This window comes from Pseudochaenichthys georgianus, chromosome 10 (genome assembly GCF_902827115.2).
Source record: "Pseudochaenichthys georgianus chromosome 10, fPseGeo1.2, whole genome shotgun sequence".
Classification (NCBI taxonomy): Eukaryota; Metazoa; Chordata; class Actinopteri; order Perciformes; family Channichthyidae; genus Pseudochaenichthys; species Pseudochaenichthys georgianus.
The window spans coordinates 24265166-24285636 of record NC_047512.1 but is presented as its reverse complement, the minus strand read 5'-3'; the positions used below and the strand labels follow the sequence as shown (position 1 = coordinate 24285636).

At 40.5% G+C, this 20471-nt stretch overlaps 1 protein-coding gene across 2 annotated transcripts; it reads right to left on the bottom strand.

Moving 5' to 3' along the window:
* Positions 1-220: 220 nt before the first annotated feature.
* On the bottom strand, positions 221-15068 carry kif3a (kinesin family member 3A). 2 transcript variants are annotated; one of them, XM_034092698.1, is made up of 18 exons: positions 14907-15068; positions 13838-14111; positions 13574-13718; positions 11850-11934; positions 11549-11654; positions 10539-10678; positions 10199-10396; positions 9398-9572; positions 9199-9297; positions 6517-6525; positions 5833-5989; positions 5543-5723; positions 4587-4697; positions 3240-3365; positions 2672-2725; positions 2495-2563; positions 2240-2370; positions 221-1210 (listed from the first exon to the last, which is right to left on the bottom strand). In XM_034092698.1, exons 1-18 carry the CDS (start codon positions 14910-14912, stop codon positions 1162-1164), a joined length of 2115 nt encoding a protein of 704 aa, XP_033948589.1. In that variant the 5' UTR covers positions 14913-15068; the 3' UTR covers positions 221-1161. The 2 variants fall into 2 exon arrangements, with proteins under 2 accessions (XP_033948589.1, XP_033948591.1); XM_034092700.1 differs by lacking the exon at positions 6517-6525.
* Between the last annotated feature and the right edge of the window lie 5403 nt (positions 15069-20471).

Genomic DNA, 20471 nt, shown 5'->3' with positions numbered 1-20471 from the left:
CTAATGGCACAGTGGTTTGTTGGTAAAGTAAATTTTTCCCAGCTTCTCTGTTTATAATGCTTTTGGTATTAGCAATTCATCCTCATCATTGAAGTAAAACTGCCCAGTCCACCTGTAATAGCTGTTTGAGCAAATGCATTAAAAAATAATTTACATTTCATCATAAACTTTTAAATTAGGAATCAATGAAACTAAGAAGGAACGACAAAGACCTGAGATAAAAGGTGTAAAATAATTTAATAAATAAAATATCCAGGGGTTTGATGGATGTAAACATTTGACATACAATATGATACAAAATAAAAGTCAGTTATCCTGCACTACAGAACATTATTAAATCAAATTATTTTCACAAAAACATCCTACTAGTGCATTTACCTAAGGCATACAATATGTAAAGTGTATTTCAATATAACACAAAGGGTTTTGAAATTTGTTAATAAACAAAAAGATGACTTGCTTGGATACGCAAATGGCACTAACAAAAGAGCTGGCATGCATGCCCCTTTCCTTTAATCCAAAGGAAAATGTATAGAATGCACGTTTTAGTTTCATGATGCTTCACTATTAGTGTTAATATAAGTTTCTCTCCATGTTTATGATTTCTTGTAGTCAATGGGAAAAAACGCTAACGCTACAGCTTGTGCTAAGAGCAGAATCATTGCTTTACTTTAAGTGAAAATACGCCCTGAATTAGCAGGAATTCAGTCTTTATCACAAAAAGCAAAGTATGTTAAATATATTCAGCAAATGTCAGAAGATATGAATGCAGTTTATAGTTTATGTCCAATAAGTGTTTTCAAAACCAATGATGATGCGAGTGAAAAATGTTTATGGTTATTAGTTTTTCTTTAATGTCGGAGGCTCTTAGGTAAAAGTTTTTTTATTGAGGCTGATGCCGCAAAAATGCATATCAAAGCGTGATTGAAATGTTTAACATCCATAAAGAAACCTTACAGTATAATACAAATAGCATGTCCTTTTGGCCAAGGGGTCTTAATCCTATCATTGGTGCTGCTTCGTCACATTTAAACCATACCAGCTATACAGTGTATTCAGATAATCTTTTAAATAATGTTCAACAATAAAATTCTTCAGACACTTGTTTTCCTAAGGTAACACGAAAGCTGCATGGAAACCAAGCTCCCCTCTGCTCCGTCTTCACTGCAGGAGGGATTCGATCACAGCGTCTGGCTTTGCAGATCTTTTCCTGTGTGAAGATAAGATTTATCAACAACTGCAGAGAGCTTTCAGCGCTCTCAATTCTCGGAATAACAGCGTATCATGATAACGGCAAATACCATTATGCTATTGCTTCGTATTGACATTCCATAAATGCACTAATTATACAGAGTGGGCAAACATCTGCCAACAAGGATTCTGTCTACTCAGGAGTAAATTGTGATAGAGTGTAATAGCTAGGTAAAGATGAAAAACGTTGTTAAACCAAGGGACTGAGTTTCACATGCAAATAAAGTTGCAGAAAACCAGCTGATCAACAGTTAAGACTGCAGTAAATTCCAATGAAGTATGAGAAGAAGAAATAGAGGTTTATTTAAATCTGGCATTGGAGTCATACTCTTGCCAGATGTTAAAAAGTGTTAAAGTGTCTAAAAAAGGCATTTACAGTCATTACACCTCCCTACTAAGCCTGTGACGGGTCTATGGAAGTTGAGGTTAACACAACCTTTTCCTGTGATAATGGAAGCTGAAGTGATAAAATGAAGCTGAAGTGATAAAATCTCTCTTGCTGTCACATGATAAGTAACAGCAAATTCCGCTCACTATTTTTATCTTGCACAGTCATACAGAAACCGATGAAGTGCTGTTTTTTTATATGAGCACTGATCTGAATGATCTGTAAGGGTCAGGGAGGGCCATCGACTCACTAAACGTTTATCAAAGTATATCAAATCAAATCAAAAATCCATGCGGGACACATGTTTGTGTTGGATGGATCATTATATTTAAAAAAAAAAAAAAAAAAAACAGTTTCAGTTTCAGGTTCCCAAGTTGTGGGAAGGCATGACATCATCTAACACATAGACTGAGGAAGTGGATTCAATCACGTAGGAAATCTGAACACGTGATGCATATATGCGGCTTAGTGTATATAAAAATGCATTAAATCACACCCGCATAAAAGATTAGTCGAAATTGTCAAGTAAAATGTCTGATGAAAGGAACAACCTATGAGAATCCTGACAGTTCACTGGAGTATCAGTTATTAGTAGATTACCTGCGCCCCGTCTTGGGTCGGCCACTCTTGCCACTTTTAGAGGTTCTGGGTCTCTCTAGCTTCATCAGTGACTGCCGCATGCTCTCCTCTGTGTAGGCCAGATACACATGGGACAGATCCACCTCGAACGGCTACAGGACACAGGGAGAAGTCAACAATACATTGTCAAGGAGGGAAATTAGAAACAATATCAGCAACATATTTCACAAGACAAAGACAATCTCAGGTAGGAGCAGAAAAGTGCGATAAACTCACATCTTTTTCTTTTTTGTCTGGAGCAGGGGTCTGTTTCCTCATGTTGTTGCCAGTGTATGCCACACATTTCTGAAAGACAAAAGAGACACACCTTACTATGGGTCTTTAACACAGGGTCTGCTTCTTTAAATGTATGTCCATCAAACCGCAAACCAGTGGGTGCATGAGTGAGCTCACCAGCTGCCATTCTCCAATGTCTTCATTCCAGTGCACATAATTCTCTATCATCTCCTACACAGGAAAGAGAGAACACGTAAGGACTAGAAGCGAGGACAGACATTGCTCCCTAAAGCAGCTCACTGATCTAACCACAGAGGCGCACTGCAAGCAGGTTTAGAAAGGTCTTACACTGGTGTCACCTGCAGGCATGACAAATCCAGTTTCTTTTTACATCTGCTGTTCCTGCAAAATCCCCAAAAGTATTTGTATACAACGCGTGCACCTGCTACTTTTGCATGATTTTGTGCGTTAATTAAGTTGTCAGCGATGTACAGGCCAGGTCCATGAGTTTTTTTTACATAAATGAAAATAAACCCATCGGCATATTTTAATCAGTTAATCTTATAATGCATTATTCTTTTACTGATTGTCATTGGTTTTTACTGTAATAGCTGCTTTTCAAGAGCAAGTTTGTTGCACACAGAACAGAAACAAAACATAATCATGGATATTAAGCAAAAGCTAAATACTGAAAATGAGACAAAGTCGTAGTGCTATAAATGTTAGAGTACAAACACAGACACACCTGGTACTCCTGGGGGATGAAGTTGTCTATGATGAGCATCTGGAGCCGCAGCTCTCGGCTGAGCTGCCGGATGTTCTCCAGGAGGCCCTCGATCTCTCTGTGATGCTCCTGCTGCAGATCTGCCATCTAACACACAAAACAGCCACCGTGGATCCATTTGCTTTGTTAAACTCAGCATTCAGTGTTTATGCTCCATTGATCTACATATTTCTTTAAATCAAGGATAAAGACTTTTCTATTTGCAATCAAATAATAATGTATATTTTACACAGCACTGTGAAATGTATTATGGTAGTGGAAACCTTCCTGATTTTAGCTTTTTTTTTTAATACATATATATTTTCTTGCCTGATGTATTTAAATGTATTTTGTATCATGTGTGTGTGCTATGTCCTGATGCTTTGATGTTGTAGAACACTTTCAATTGTCTTGTTGTTCAAATATGCTATATTTAAACGTGCCTTTCTTTGTCCCTAGTGTGACCAGGTACCCCGCTTTGTGCGGGACTGCAGAGCATTTTTGATAATATTATCACACAAACTTCCCGCATGTCGGTGATAGTCGATCAGAAAGTTTAAACTGGCTTTTATCCAATGGCTGTTTAGAAAGCAAGAGAGGGCTATCAGCATTAGCGGTGTCAGATGTCAATCTTTTTTTCTTCTCTTGGTGGAGTTTGATTTCCACAGAGTTTTGTGTGACGCTTGCCAGAGTTTTTTTTCAATCTCGCATGAGGTGAATACGTTTTGAAGCGGCACTATATGAAAGACTCACAGGAAATGCCAGGCTCACAAAGAAAAACCAAAAGAGGATTACCAAACAGATAAGGCAGCAGCAGCTGGTTTAGAGTTCACCACACCGAGCAGCACTAGCAGTCACAGCATTGAGAGAACTATGGTGGTCAGCTTAGGTCAGACTCTGAGATTGCTTGGACGTGGACGATTGTTTGTGGGAAAAAAAGCCATTAACAATAAATAAATAAATGTAAGGTCTTCTTTGCATAGTTTTTGCAAACAAATCAACCTTTAGTAAAGCGTTGTAATTAATATTTATAGGCTATAGTTTAAATAGAATTTCTTATTTGTTAGGGTTGGATGGACATATTATATTGAAAACTAAACTACTTGTTAGCATCGCAGTAACATGTCCCGCATTGTCCCACCGAAACACACTCTTTTCCCACTTGCGACCTGGTCCCCCTACTTGTCCCCAAGACTTACTTTTACCATGCTTTGAGTTTCATGGTCGAATGTGCGCTCTGATTGAATTAGTTTTTTTATTTTGTATTCTGTCTCTCATGTTTGTTGGTCCCTACCCACACATGTATGATCTCATTTATGTTTAGCTTACTTCTGATTTGGCAGCCATCAGCATGGTCCAGACTTTCTTCAGCTTCTTGGTCTTTCCTTGAGCCTCCTCCTGCAGAGAGGTGTACTTCTCTTCTATGTCCAGACGTTCTTGCTGTTTTAAGAGAGAGAGAGAGGGATCAGTGATGGTGCAGTAGCAAACAAGCTGTAGTCTGTGGTCTTTGAAGAGGCTCCAAAGATAAAAGGGCCAATATCAAAATAATTTCCCATTTCTGTGAATTCTTATTACGTACACAAAGAAAATGAGGGGGCTTCCGACCTTATTCTCCAACCACAATGATGCAGTCACTTCAGTGATAATACAAATGACACTGAAATTGCCAACAATGTGGTCGTATTCTGCCGAGCAGGGTGGCAGAGATGTAGGCGTCAGATGTTTGGCTGAAGACGATACAACTCTAATAATCAGCTAAGACAGTGGGAGTGTTTTCATCTTGTTCGTCTGTGTGTGTGTGTGTGTGTGTGTGTGTGTGTGTGTGTGTGTGTGTGTGTGTGTGTGTGTGTGTGTGTCTCAATAACTGCACAACCATGAAAGTATGACAGATGTGGAGTAGAGATCGTAATACAGGCAGAGATTGAAGATACGTGTGGCGACAGCGAGAGGCCTCAAGTAGTGAGGAAGGAAGTGGGGGGGGGGCACTTTATGTACCTAGCCTGATTTGGCGTGTGTTCATATTGCAATATTTTCTTTATTTATGGAAGTAAAACCATTGTACCAGTAAAAAAAAAACACCATATTTTCTTTAGATATCTTAAGAGTCAACACGAGAGACTCTAACTTCAGCTTTACTCCAGTTACAGCAGGAAAGTGCAATATGACGAAACTGATGCACACATTGATGTCATAATTTCAGTTTATACTAACAAACGCATGGCGTGATCAGCTGATCTATACACTGTGTGAGGTATATGGCCGTGGAATCGTTTACGTTCCTTTACCTCTTTCTCCTCTAGCTCCCTCCGCAGCTTCTCCGCTCTCCTGCGACGTTCTTCCAGTTCGCTATTGGACTCCTGCAGAAGCTTCTCCTGCTCCTCAGCCTTGGCCAAGAGGTCCACCCCCCCCACGATCACCTTCTTCTCTAAGGCCGACAATTTATCCAGCAGAAGGTGATGCTCCTGCCTGAGGGATTAGAGGAGAATCATAGTATGTAATGAGCGGTTACCACATCCACATCATGAATACCACATTTCAAAAAGTAATACTTATAGTTGTCTTCTCATGGACTTACTGAGCTTTAAGAAGGTCCTTCTCCCTCTTCTCCAGCTCTGCTCTTGCCTTGTTCCTCTCCTCCTCCTCCATATCCAGCTTGGCCTCCAAGACCTTTCTTTCCTCTTCGATCTTTGCCTGCATCTCCACCATCTTGTCCGGGGAAACCTTCTTCTTCCCTTCAGAGACAAACAGAAAACCATAGTGTCTTTAATGAACAAGCTGTTTTAGATGCATCTTCCTATATCAAGTTAGTGCATGGGTCACAATGATTTAAGTGCAGATTCATTCTTTCTATACTGTGGGTTTTAATCAGTATTAGTTTATTATGTGAGGATTTGGGAAAAATCAAAAGTCCTAACAATAAGTGCCAGTGAGTTTGAGCTACACAAAGCTGTGACTTGCTAATGCACATATTTAATGATGCTGTTAGTGGAAGCAACATTTTAAATAAATAAAGGGGGAACTATATCAAGTGCACATTGCTCTTAATGACAGCGTGGCAATGGAGGTGGGGAGCATGAGACACATGGGTGGACATAAGGACGGACAGAAAAATGTTAACAGAGATTATGCAAAAACCTCCATTATTAGATTAGTCAGTTAGTGAAAAAGCTACTGAAACACACGGCAGCCATCTGGATAGTTTGTGCGAGGAGAAACACCATTGCTACCGTACAGTAGGACCGTAGATTCTTACACCAACCTCTTTCTTCTTCAATTAAGAGGTGTATAGCAAGTCACACAGGAGGCATTTGCACCCGGACGAAGAAAGAGAAAGAGAGAGAGAGAGAGAGAGAGCAACAGGTTACAGAGTGATCTCGAAAGTCTTATAACTCGAAGTGCAGTACACCACATGTGAGTCAAGGAGGGGGAGAAAGGCAGGTCAACAAGAGAAAGAGACGTTTCAGTAATAACAAAATATCATAGAGATGTGACAGTGACTAGACATGAGGAAAAAAAACTCAAAACCAAAAGCATCACTTTGCATCATGAAACATGATGTGGGTGAATTGCGTCTTTGAGGGACCTTTTTGTCAAATCATGATGCAGAACAAGACTTTGATGTACTGGAGATCAGTGGTTCTCAACTGATCAGGCCTCGGGACCCACTTTTTCCTTTGTCAATAGATCGCGACCCGACATTTTGAACCACTCTATTCAACACAAAAATCGTGCTGTAATATATACGCTTTTCAGCATACAATATTAATTAAAGTGAAGTACAGTGCATATATCCTTTATATCCCTTCACAGATATAAAGTATGCTTTGTAAAAAAAGGTTTAATGAGATGATGGAATCAAAGCTGAACTGTATAACATAAAAAGGCAGACATGCTGAAAACCCAACCCCAGACCCAGGAGATTTTTAGAAATACTAACAAATAAACTACGCATTCTGGTACTCTGAGAAGAAAATAAATAAATCTATTGCTACCCGACATATTAATAATATTTTATGCCATTGTTTGTTGTTCACTTTGTTCTGACAGCTGAACTTGCTGCTCCTCACAGAGAGGAGAGTAGAGAGGAGATAGTCTGTGTGAATTACTTGTTTTTAATTAAAAGAAAAATAATAATAATTACCCAATTAATTGTGGGTAAGGGTAGAAAGCCCCCATTGTTCTGTGACCTGTCAATCATCAAACCGGGGGTCATATTTCATTATGTGTTCATTTGTATCTGAAGTTGTACCCATGGATGTATAAAGAATAGTTCTACCGCAAAGTTATTCTCCGTGGGGACTTCCGGCAACAATCTTGATTCCGATTGGCCAGAAGACTCGAAAAAACACGTAAAAGATGTTTTATTGAGAAGATGAGCACTACATGACAGAAGTTTTCAAAACCGTTTATTTATTTTTTCTTCACTCACACATCTGCGACCCACTCGAAACGGACCACCAGTTGAGAACCACTGCTGTAGATCATCCATGGACATCAGATTGTGCCAATTCTTCTTTATCATCACGTGCACAAACACAATCATTTTCATGTAACATATTTGGAGGGAATCTGGGCTGTGAGCCGACAGGAGTGGCACAGACATGGGAAGGTAGAAAGCCCCTTTCACACATGCACTGCCGCAAAGTATGACCCAGAGAGAGATCGCATGCCTCGTTCTACCTAAGTGGCTCAACCTTTAAAAGTTGGTTATTTTAATAGAAAACGCAGAGCAATTTCAGTTTTCATTTGGATCTGTATTATAACACCAAGGGATACAATTAAAAAGGGAGACCTGGTGGTTTAGGGGTCTCTACTCATCTCTCTTCCCCTCATTTCGTGATGTAGATAATACATCAGGGAATCCATAAAATACTTCTTCAATGGCCAATAAGTTCCATATGGGCGTGTTGTACTATAATATGAATGTTTTGGGTAAAAAGCAGCCAAATTGATGTAAGCACTGTCTGTGGTCAGCAATCAGGTGATCAGCTTTCTAACCATTTAAACAGCCTGTTCATTATGAGAGCTGATATGCTCTTAATCTTTGTTGGAATTTTTATTTTTGAAACTTAATATTATTCTGCAGTGATTCCTCAAAGCTGTGAAGAAAATCTGGTCATGAGCGTTGCATGTTTACAAAAAGAGGAGCTTAGTTTACACACCAAAAGCAATTTATATTTAAAAAATTGCTATTTTCATGTGTGACAAGGGGCTCAAGTTTGTGGGCAGGGGGGTCGGTTGAGCAGACTACTGCTCCAACTCACTATTCGGAGGTTTCTCCTCAGTGGACAGGCGCACTGAGGACGAGCAGGCAGACTCTGAGCTGCTGCTGCTGCCTCTTTCTGGAAAACAAAAAGATGAAGCACCCCTCCAGCCAAAGTGAGGTTTAAAACAGGGAGAGGTAGGTAGCCGGTTTGCAGAGCTGAAAGCAAAATGTGGGGGCAGCACAGCAACATATAGAGGCTGAATGGTTTGGATATTAATAATTCAGAGTACCCCAATACTACAGTATTGGAAGGAAACTGGAACATTTTAAAGCATTGTGAAAGGTGACCTTAGAGGAACATTAGTGTCAGCACTGTGATGTTTTGAGATGACTAATGATCTGTATTTAACACTTTACGCTTAAAAGGAGGAGGAAGGTGAGAATATGAGGGAAACTCCTAAATGAGAGGGGTGTTATGTTTATAGAATCCTGTTCAAAGGTAGGACCTAAAAGCTGCTTCTGCTTGATTCTTATCTGATGAAGTGAATGCTGACTCATGTTACAGTTAATGACAAGAGATTAAACCACATACCCATTATACAGATGTTTATCTAACAATTTACAAACCCCCTAGATGAAAGAATAACCCTTCTCACAGGTTTATGAAGGTTGCATAATCAGGTTTCAGTCATGTTGCTCTATTGCACACAGAGAGCATTAATTACAACTTCTTACCTCTTCTTCTCCTGCGGCATTCTCCTTCCCCCCTTCCTTCGTCATCACCTTCATCCATCTCTTCTGATCCACTGCCCTCTGAGCCAGAGATCTCTTCACCTACAATCGCACAAAACAACATTTGAAAAAGTCAGATTGGAAAAAAAGACTGGAATTTAAATCCAAAAAGCTAGATATATTTTACTGGTTGGCTCGTTACCTTCCACTAGTTTCTTCTTTAGCTCCTCAATCTCCTTCTGAAACTGGCGCAACAGGGCATCTTTTGGATCCTCATTGATCCTGGCTTTGTTCTTAATGTTTTTAGCCCTGTTAGCGTAACGCAGGGTACTGATGGTCTCATCGTAGTTATAGTCCGCAGGGCCTATATTCGCACACTGGTGGGGAGAAGTGTGTCTTTTCAAAAGTGAGGCAACATCTGTTATGTATTTAAAACTTGATAGATTTACACTGAACAAAAATATAAACAGGGGGTAGGGGTAGGGTTAGGGTAATGTTGTGAATCGAGTGGCCCATGGTGGTGGTGGGGTTATGGTATGGGCAGGCGTTTGTTATGGACGACGAACACAGGCCACTCGATTCACAACATTACCCTAACCCTAACCCTACCACCAGATACTGACTGGTTTTCGGACCCCCCCAGACCCCCCCAATAAAGCAAAACTGCACGTTTCAGAGTGGCCTTTTATTGTGGCCAGCCAAAGGCACACCTGTGCAATAATCATGCTGTCTAATCAGCATCTTGATATGCCACACCTGTGAGATGGGATGGATTATCTCGGCAAAGGAGAAGTGCTCATTATCACAGATTGTTTCAGATTTGTGAACAATATTTGAGAGAAATGCTTATTTTGTGTATCTAGAAAATGTTTTAGATCTTTGAGTTCATCTCATGAAAAATGGGAGCAAAAACAAAAGTGTTGCGTTTATATTTTTGTTCAGTGTATGATAGATAGTTTTGTGTGCAACTCTAACGAACACATGCTTCAAACATTCACTCTACCATCATGGTCTTGGAGTTTCCTCCCAGGGAATCCTGCAGCAGACGGGTTAGTTTGGAGTTTCTGTAGGGCACGTGTGTGCTTTTGCCGTCCACCAGTGCAGAGATGACATTACCCAGCGTGGAGAGAGAGAGATTGATCTTTGTCGCTTCCTTTAAACGCTGACCTGTGGCTCCAGTCTTGCCCTGTCTCTCTGAACCCTGTAGGGGATGGAAGACAGATGAATTGGTGGTGTTCCGATGGATAATTGCCAATAAGGCATATCCTAGAGGCATCCGTATGATCTTATTTTCCAGGAAGTAGTTTATTTTTACTCAGAACATTTGGTTGGATGGTACATACTGCAAGATCAACCAGATGAAGTTTCCCCATGCGCACATGTTGGTTTCCATCTACTCCCTTCTCACTGCACTCGATGGTGATGGTGAAGATAGCGTGGGAGCGGGAGCTGTGTTCATTCATGTTGGTGGAACCGACAGACCCTGAACACAGTGAAATATTATTAAAACCAGACAAAATCATATACATATGTCGGTACCACTACAACAAGACTACCCTTATAAAAGGGTTTACGAATTGTTTGTAATTCATTTATTAATTAGGTTGTGAACACTTTATAAATCATTAATAAGCTTTTATGAGACATGAGATAAACAGGGCAACTGTGACTGGTTGCTTGCCAAATAGTGAGCCCACATTTATCTGTACTGCTAAGCCTTATATTGGCTACTTAGCTTACTTCGTCTCCTTCATAAGCCAGCATCCTTGGTATCTGTTGCTCACTGAGTTGATTCTCACTAAGTAGCCAATATAAGGCTTAGCCATCTTGCCAAATAGTGAGTCTGTGTTGATGTATGAAAATTATGTTAGAACTGGTTTATAAATGGTTCTTAATGATAAATAAAGTGTGTACAACCTAATTCATAACCTAATTATAAACCCTTTATGGATCCTTTATAAGGGTAGTCTTATTGTAAAGTAGTACCCATATGTCTGATACACGCTTTTGTACTTTCAAGCCTTTCATCTTTTTAATTATAATCCCTGCATTTTATGATTATTAACAGCATAAGCCCATTGCTAGATAGAATACATGTATTGCATTTTAAATAAAGAATGAATTGAAGAGATTTTATTTGATGTACATAAATTAGCTAAATCCACACAGCGACATGTATCTAATGCAAGACTGAAAGATTTCTCAAGCCTGTTTAATGTTCGTCTTTACTTCGAGGGCTCGTTATTATTTGTTCTTGTATATGAGGTTTTACTATACTAGCCCACAGATCAATATCTCTGTATTTCCGTTTAGGTATGTATTTCCTATTTCATGCTTTCAGTTATTTGCTTACGATTTTTGTGGCCCATAGTCATAATCCTGTCCATGTCGTCGGCATTGTTCACAACGTAACCAGAGAGGTCTTTTATGTACACGCCGACATCTGGTCTCTCTTTCACCTGTGATGAAATAATGTAGCATTATTATGAACTACTGATATTAAGTGTCAAACACTAGTACAAGCAAATCTATTCAGGCATCATCTTCGTTTCCTGTTTGGAAAAATTACTATTGTGCCCTTTAGTACAAATCTTCCAAGACAGTTTTAATATGAGTCACTGAACCTTTAATGTTTGTTTTGAATATCCGTTTACCTCGAGCCTCTGCAACTGATCCTTTCCCAACAAGTCTCGCACTTCCTCATTGTAGATCTCTAGGTACGAAACACGAACCAAAAACCTGTGGAAGTTGAATGTTTATTTTTATATTAATTCAGAACAATGCTTAAAGGGCCCATGTCATGGCCATTTCTACTGATCATAATTCCGTTGTTGAGGTCTACTAAAATAGATTTATATTGTGCAATTTTCCAAAATCACATTGGTTTCTCATACAGCATCTCTGTAAAGTATGTGTATTCACTCTCTGTCCTAAACGGCTTGTTGGAGCTCCTGCCCCCCCCCTCTCCCTGTGAGCCCAGTGTGCTCTGATTGGTCAGCTCGCCCACTCTGTTCTGATGAGTCCACCAGCGTTACAGCGGAACATCAGTGATTATGTGTTACAATGGCGTTAGCAACCAGAAAATGACACCAGTAAGGACAAACAGATGAGAATGCTGCGTGGGGTCTGGGTGCCGTGTTGGCGGGACGTTGCGCGGCTCGCTGCTGCGAGGAGCGGACAGTGTGAGCTGGCTTACTGGTGTGGTTTCCTGCTTGCTACGTGGCCGTCTGCGAGACACAGCGAAACCCAGCCCGAGCGCGCGCGCGCGCACACACACACACACACACACACACACACACACACACACACACACACACACACACACACACACACACACACACACACACACACACACACACACACACACACACACACACACACACACACACACACACACACACACACACACACACACACACACACACACACACACACACACACACACACACACACACACACACACACACACACACACACACACACACACACACACACACACACACACACACACACACACACACACACACACACACACACACACACACACACACACACACACACACACACACGCCCCGCCGTCTCAGGGAGGAGAAATCCGCGGAGCTGCAACTGAGACAAAATGTAGTGTGTGTGTCCGCGGACTTAACGTAACGGCTCCAATTGGTCCATGGGGTCGTCGTTACGTCATTTGGTTCCCGGAAGAAAAAAAGAGAAATCTCCAACGAGGCGTTCTGGGGCAGCATAGACAGGTCTTTTCTGTATTAGAGTTTTACTCGCTACAGGGTGTACTTTGAGGGTTTGTGACTGCAGACCGTTTACATGCAGAAAAACCTTCATAACACCCTTTAAAAGCTACAAATGGAAAAATAAAGCATGTTAATACATCTTTCACTATTAACACCTTTACAAGAACCTTTACTTACATAGAGCCTTTTTATTTCAATATAAGAACCAAATCATAAAATTAAAATAGTTCAATCCATGTTTAAGGCATGGGCTAAACTTTCATAATCAGTTTAGCTTAAAAGAGAATAAGTTGTTCATTAAATAATTTGTCTAAATACTTTGTATTTTCTGAGTATGCTACCACACTTGTTAGTCTTTTTCTATGAAAACCTCTTTGAATCAGATTTCATTCAAATAAAAATGATTGTTTCAGTACAAACCAAGACCAATAAAAGTATCTAGCTTGGACCACACTAAACTTTCTTTCAAAAATAAAGTCTTGTTGAGTGTGCTTATTAGAAAACTAAAAAAGACGCCAAGGTTTTGACCCAATTTGGCTCTGATGTTCAAAATTGTCAGATGGACTTATGTGTTTAGCCAAGATTTATTTTGCTGATTTTACTGAATGTCTGCCAAGAGAATGCTTTCCTACCTCGTGTCACCCTCTGCCTTGGCAATGTGACCAAAAACATGAGCAAAGGAGTTTGGGATTATCCCTCTGAGTTCTGGCACTGCTCTCACACCCTCCATGGTGAAGGTTTTTCCTGTGCCAGTTTGCCCATATGCGAAAATGGTGCCTGAAATGAATAGAAGAGCATAAAATCACAGTGTCAATTTAGAAATGAAAAATAAATGAAAAACAATGTTTATCATATCACATTACAGTTAATATTGAAAAAACGAATTCAAAATATACCATTGTAACCCTCTAATACCGAGTCAACGATGGGGCGTGCAGTGAGGTTGTAGACATCCAGCTGTTTGCTGTCCGGTCCAAACACAGTGTCAAATGTGAAAGTCTTAGGGGGCTCATGGGGGGTCTCCAGTTTGTTAACCTCTATGGTCCCACGGATCTCGTCAACAAGGACGGCCTGTTTGTGGTTCATCATCTTCTCTTTCTGGTTGAAGGGACGACATCGCACCACCACCTTGACATTATCATTGCCCTCAGGCTTGTCATGCTTATTGCTCTGAAAAAGAAACAACCCATGATGAGAGATGGTTATGGCATAAGATGTAACCATCAAATATTATGTAGTGGCAATTAAGGAAATCTACAATTTTGGTTCATATTGACATGGACATAAGGGCCTAGCTGTCAAGTTGATTACAGTATAATACAAAGCATAGCACCTAGCATTCTGCCAGGGTGTGGTATTTCAATCATTCGTGCGTGTGTGTTGTGTTTGTTAGCTCATTTATCTAACTTTGCCTATGACATGTGGATACAGTGTTACTTGCAGCTAATTGAAAAGTGTTAGTAGCTTTGGGAGGAGAGAATAATTTGAAGTATGTCTAACTTTAAGATTGAGTTGTACAGTACTGTATTTTCACAACAGCAAAGGGACACACATGAGGGGGTCCGCTGAATAGTCTCTTTCTTAACGTGTGTCCTTGGTTGAAAAATAAATGATAACCTCTGTCTAAGGTATGACTCGGTCAAAACGAAGCTAGCAAGCGTTAGCAACCGTTGATGGGTTGCTAGGCAGGCAAACGTTGATGACGTTAGCTAGTTAGCTGGCTAGCTTAATAAATGGACAATGGCAGATTTTGGAAACCGTTTTATCTAAAACCCCCACAATGTTAACAATTTGTGCTAATGGTACGGGCAAAACCCGGCGTTGAGAACAGTGTATCGTGTCCTTGTTACAGGAACGTAAGCTATCGGTGCTAGCCGGTTAGCATCACATCAGTGGGTCGGAGGAAGGGAGGAACCCCTTTGCAACAAAACAATACAATCGCAGTGCAAAGGCGTGTCGACTTACCGGCATGGTGAGAGGGCAGGGAAGCAACTATGGTGTACAGTTAATGACAATGAAATGTGCGTAGGTTTTGTTAATTTGCCTCTTAGTTAACCGAATCATTTAAATGCCAGCGCCGTGCCCATATCAAAGGCTCACATCCGATAGCTTGTTGTCAGGTCTGGGTCAGACTGCGCATGCGTTGCACGATTCAGGGGGGGGGGGGGTCTTTCTTCAGTTGTCTGGTTACACAAGTCTGACTTCTGCACTAACTAGCATGAACATAGCATCGTTGTGTACATAAAAGGAAATGGCGAATTGTTGGATTGGAAGTATCAATGTACATAAAGTGTAGCATTGAAGGTGATTCAGAGCAGTGCAGTGGCATAAAAGTACAGTAAGACCAGAAATTAGTTGCTGGGCCCCCATTAACTCCCCATTTATCCCACTCTTTGTGCATTGTATGACATTCCTGTGCTAGAATAGGCCTACTGATTGGCCAAAAGTTTTCTCTGTGTTAATTTGATTATAATCACATTCATTTGGCCTACTTCATGTGTACTAAAATATAGATGGTCTTTATAATTGGTCTTGGCAAACACTGGACTGAAATTAAAGAGCTAATACCTTGGTCGAGTCCGAATAAAGCTTAGGCCTACTGAAGATATTTTAGTATATTATTTTAAAGAAATGCTTGAGGTTTTTTGCTAAAAGTTATATTATTCAACATTATATTAAAAGATAATTTTTTATTTCAGCCAGAATAAGTCCATCTAAGTGCATGTAAACCCTTTAGTCGCCATATTCAAGGAATCCCTATCAAAAAAATATGTGAAAACCTTTCTTGACATAGTTCAAGAGTCTTAGGGGGGGAGTATTTGATTGTAGTTGGCGATTTGTTATTTTAGACTACCTCACAGGATGGCTGATGCACTGTAGTATATTTTTAACGATCTAAGATGCTGTAGATATGTGGGCTTTTGGCTTTGATAAACATATAAGGCTGTACAAATCCAAAATGTTGACTTTATGTTTTCAGGTAGTGTGGTTAAGGGGAATCTTAAAAATGCAAACAAAAAGTGAGAGTAATCAAATGTACCACTATTGCACCTTTCCTTCAATACATACAGTGGGGCAAAACAGTATTTAGTCAGCCACCAATTGTGCAAGTTCTCCCACTTAAAAAGATGAGAGAGGCCTGTAATTTTCATCCTAGGTATACCTCAACTATGAGAGACAAAATGAGGGGAAAGAAAATCCAGAAAATCACATTGTCTGATTTTTGAAGAATTTATTTGCAAATTATGGTGGAAAATAAGTATTTGGTCAATAACAAAAGTTCATCTCAATACTTTGTTATATACCCTTTGTTGGCAATGACAGAGGTCAAACGTTTTCTGTAAGTCTTCACAAGGTTTTCACACACTGTTGCTGGTATTTTGGCCCATTCCTCCATGCAGATCTCCTCTAGAGCAGTGATGTTTTGGGGCTGTTGCTGGGCAACACGGACTTTCGACTCCAGGACCTGGAGTCGAAAGACCTTACGAAGCCACTCCTTCGTTGCCCGGGCGGTGTGTTTTGGATCATTGTCATGCTGAAAGACCCAGCCACGTTTCATCTTCAATGCCCTTGCTGATGGAAGGAGGTTGTCACTCAAAATCTCACGATGCATGGCCCCATTCATTCTTTCCTTTACACGGATCAGTCGTCCTGGTCCCTTTGCAGAAAAACAGCCCCAAAGCATGATGTTTCCACCCCCATGTTTCACAGTAGGTATGGTGTTCTTTGGATGCAACTCAGCATTCTTTCTCCTCCAAACACGTCTAGTTGAGTTCTTACCAAAAAGTTCTATTTTGGTTTCATCTGACCATATGACATTCTCCCAATCCTCTTCTCGATCATCTAAATGCTCTCTAGCAAACTTCAGACGGGCCTGGACATGTACTGGCTTAAGCAGGGGGACACGTCTGGCACTGCAGGATTTGAGTCCCTGGCGGCGTAGTGTGTTACTGATGGTAGCCTTTGTTACTCTGGTCCCAGCTCTCTGCAGGTCATTGACTCGGTCCCCCCGTGTGGTTCTGGGATTTTTGCTCACCGTTCTTGTGATCATTTTGACCCCACGGGGTGAGATCTTGCGTGGAGCCCCAGATCGAGGGAGATTATCAGTGGTCTTGTATGTCTTCCATTTTCTAATAATTGCTCCCACAGTTGATTTCTTCACACCAAGCTGCTTACCTATTGCAGATTCAGTCTTCCCAGCCTGGTGCAGGTCTACCATTTTGTTTCTGGTGTCCTTTGACAACACATCCTCACTCCCAGGTCGGCCTATGTTGACGTTATGTCAAGTCCCCTGCCGGCTTTTTCCAACGCAAGGGGGGGGGCCTTAGCGTCCATTTTCAACGCAAGGGGGGGGGCCTTAGCGTCCATTTTCAACGCAAGGGGGGGGGCCTTAGCGTCCATTTTCAGCTTTCCGGGATGTCCATGTGCTTCTATGGACGCTCATGGAAGCACGGCATTCATTTGTGTCGACTGCCCTTAAAGGCAATGTGAGCGTCCATTCTCATTGGATAGCGGAGAATTGTACACCCGGAAGTAAATATTCCCCTTACTGACGATTGATTTTACAGTGATATCTGCACTACTCATCGACTAAAAAACACCAGATTATCCTTGTTAATTACACAACATTGATTGGTTTAAATTGTGTGCAATGCTTTTGTATTTTTCCCCTTCGATTCGGAGAAACAAATCTTTTTTCGGAGTAAATGATGGCAGAAGACACTACACTACCCAGAATCCCCAGCTATCATTTCTCCCTGCAGAAAAAGAAAACATGGCCGAACTTCGTTTTATTCTGGGTGTAAAATGCCTATTTTAAAGTTAGTTTGGCTATTAAAATGCGTTTTGATGTCATTTGATGCGAGAAATATGAGTTGTTATTTCAGATTATGTGTGCAGTGGATGTACATGATCTTTAGTTTGCTAGTTATTACGAAGATTACTTCAGGAAATTGCGTCCAACGTTTTCATTGTTACCAAGGTGGTTGCTAGGGACGCTGCTATCGATATTATTTCTGTTATGTTGTGTAACTGCACATCGTCATTAACAAATACCGGAAACAGACCGAAAACGTTTAAAGAAAAGAAAATAATACCTTATTCCGAGTGTGCTTGCTTTTCTCTTTGAAAGTCATCACATAACGGCATTGTAATACACGGTTCGGCTGCATTAAATATTACATATCTGCCGTAGTTCTGTATTTATAGAGCCCTGATGAGAAGACAAACATGAGGAACTGAAAACGTGACGTGGATCATAAATATATCAGCCATTAAACAACATCTTACATTTCTTTTCACACAATACGTCTCTTTGCCGTATCAACACTAATTCGGCTCACTTTTATATTTGATCCAATTGGTAGATAGGCTGTATTTACACCATAAAGGTGCACAGATGATATAAAGAGACACCTGGTGGTTAAAGCATGTTATTGAATTTCATTATTTTTATTATTAGATATTAATAGGATCCCTATAAAGTATATTCATTACTCGTTATTCTCTACTAATAGTTAATTAAAGACTGTATATAATGACTATTTTGCACATCCCGTTCAAGATTTCAAGATTTTCTAAGGTTTATTGACAGATCATATAGGCCTACACAACTATGGTGTAGTTCTGCACTGAATGAAAAACTTGGGTCGCAGGTTCCTCAATAGTGCATTACAAGACATCTATCAATATTTGTGCATACCTCCAGCAATGTTAACTATGTTGAAGCACTTATTTTAACTGATATTATACATAATGTATTATGCTCTTATAAGATGTATGCAGATATTTCATCTCCGGCCTTGTCAGGTATTGAACAATCAATAAATAAAGAACACAGAATTGTTAAATATCAAACACAGAATTTGTGTGATTATACTAAATGATTTACAAATAAACACCACTGCATATTTAACTGTTACACATGCTGATGTAACGCAAATGTTCCAACTTGGGATCAATAAAGTATATCTTATCTTAAGCTGATCGATGGCTACTGCCATATTTGCAAAATGTGCCTATGAACCTTGACAAGTGCATGTTTCAGGCTTATCAATTAATGTAATGTTATCAATTAACAACAGGAGGGGTCACAAACATAAGTCCAGCTGTTAAATAAAGCTCTTCTGACCTTAGCTGGCGTGTGGGTATATATATTAATACTGTCCATTATGGGCACCAGCAATTTTCACCCATTTATTAATTATATGTTTTAAATGTGAGTGTTTCCTGTCCCCTAAACCTCCAGGGATGTACACAGTTTAATACTGGCAACTTCTTATTATGGGAAATACGAAAACGTCTTTTAAAACTACAACTCCCAGTAGAGACGTGCCATAGAGAACATGTTGCGAAACAGAATAGCCAGCATGTGTAGTTCTGGGGACGGGGTGGGGGAGGGGGGGGGGACGCGGTGGACCCGTTCAAATCCAGTTTTGAACAGTCTGCCGTGGTTCCATCCCATTTCAAGTGCTGTTCGAGGCTCGGTAACCCTCGGAGCACACTCTCCAATCACAGAGCTTGAGGACTATCACGGGGTTTGTCAAACAGAGCACATGGTGTAGTCCAAACGATAGCTGGGGATTCTGGGTAGTGTAGTGTCTTCATTGCCTTTAAGGGCAGTTGACACAAACGAATGCTGTGCTTCCATGAGCGTCCATAGAAGCACATGGACATCCCGGAAAGCTGAAAATGGACGCTAAGGGCCCCCCCCTTGCGTTGAAAATGGACGCTAAGGCCCCCCCCCTCGCGTTGAAAATGGACGCTAAGGCCCCCCCCCTTGCGTTGGAAAAAGCCGGCAGGGGACTTGACATAACGTCAACATAGGCCGACCTGGGAGTGAGGATGTGTTGCCTTTGACAGCTCTTTGGTCTTGGCCATAGTGGAGTTTGGAGTGTGACTGTTTGAGGTTGTGGACAGGTGTCTTTTATACTGATAACGAGTTCAAACAAGTGCCATTAATACAGTTAACGAGTGGAGGGACAGAGGCGGCTCTTAAAGAAGAAGTTACAGGTCTGTGAGAGCCAGAAATCTTGTTTGTTTGTAGGTAACCAAGTACTTATTTTACAGAGGAATTTAACAATTAATTCATTAAAAATCCTACAATGTAATTTCCTGGATTATTTCCCCCCATTCTGTCTCTCATAGTTGAAGTGTACCTAGGATGAAAATTACAGGCCTCTCTCATCTTTTTAAGTGGGAGAACTTGCACAATTGGTGGCTGACTAAATACCTTTTTGCCCCACTGTACATATTTAAAAGTAAAACATGTATTAAAAATAACAAGTGGGATCCCTAGGGTTGCAGGTAACCCAGCAAATTCTTACCTGTGGAACATCCCAAAACCTAATAGCGAGTGTTAACCTTGGCAAAAGTAATTTAAGTTGCTTCAAGGTAGGCCTACTCTTGCTTTACTTATATAATTACTTCAGTTGCACTCAAAGTTATTAATGCAGAACTTTTGAATTTCAGCAACAACTTCTCCATTACGGTATTGTTAGTTAAAGGATTATAGGTTACACATGTAAGACA

What these genes read in the sequence shown, in the direction of transcription:
- kif3a (XM_034092698.1), bottom strand. An exon ending in GAAACTCCAAGACCATGATG is followed by an intron (nt 9,573 to 10,198) that starts GTAGAGTGAATG and finishes TCTCCCCACCAG; the next exon opens with TGTGCGAATATAGGCCCTGC. An exon ending in AAAGAAGAAACTAGTGGAAG is followed by an intron (nt 9,298 to 9,397) that starts GTAACGAGCCAA and finishes GTGCGATTGTAG; the next exon opens with GTGAAGAGATCTCTGGCTCA.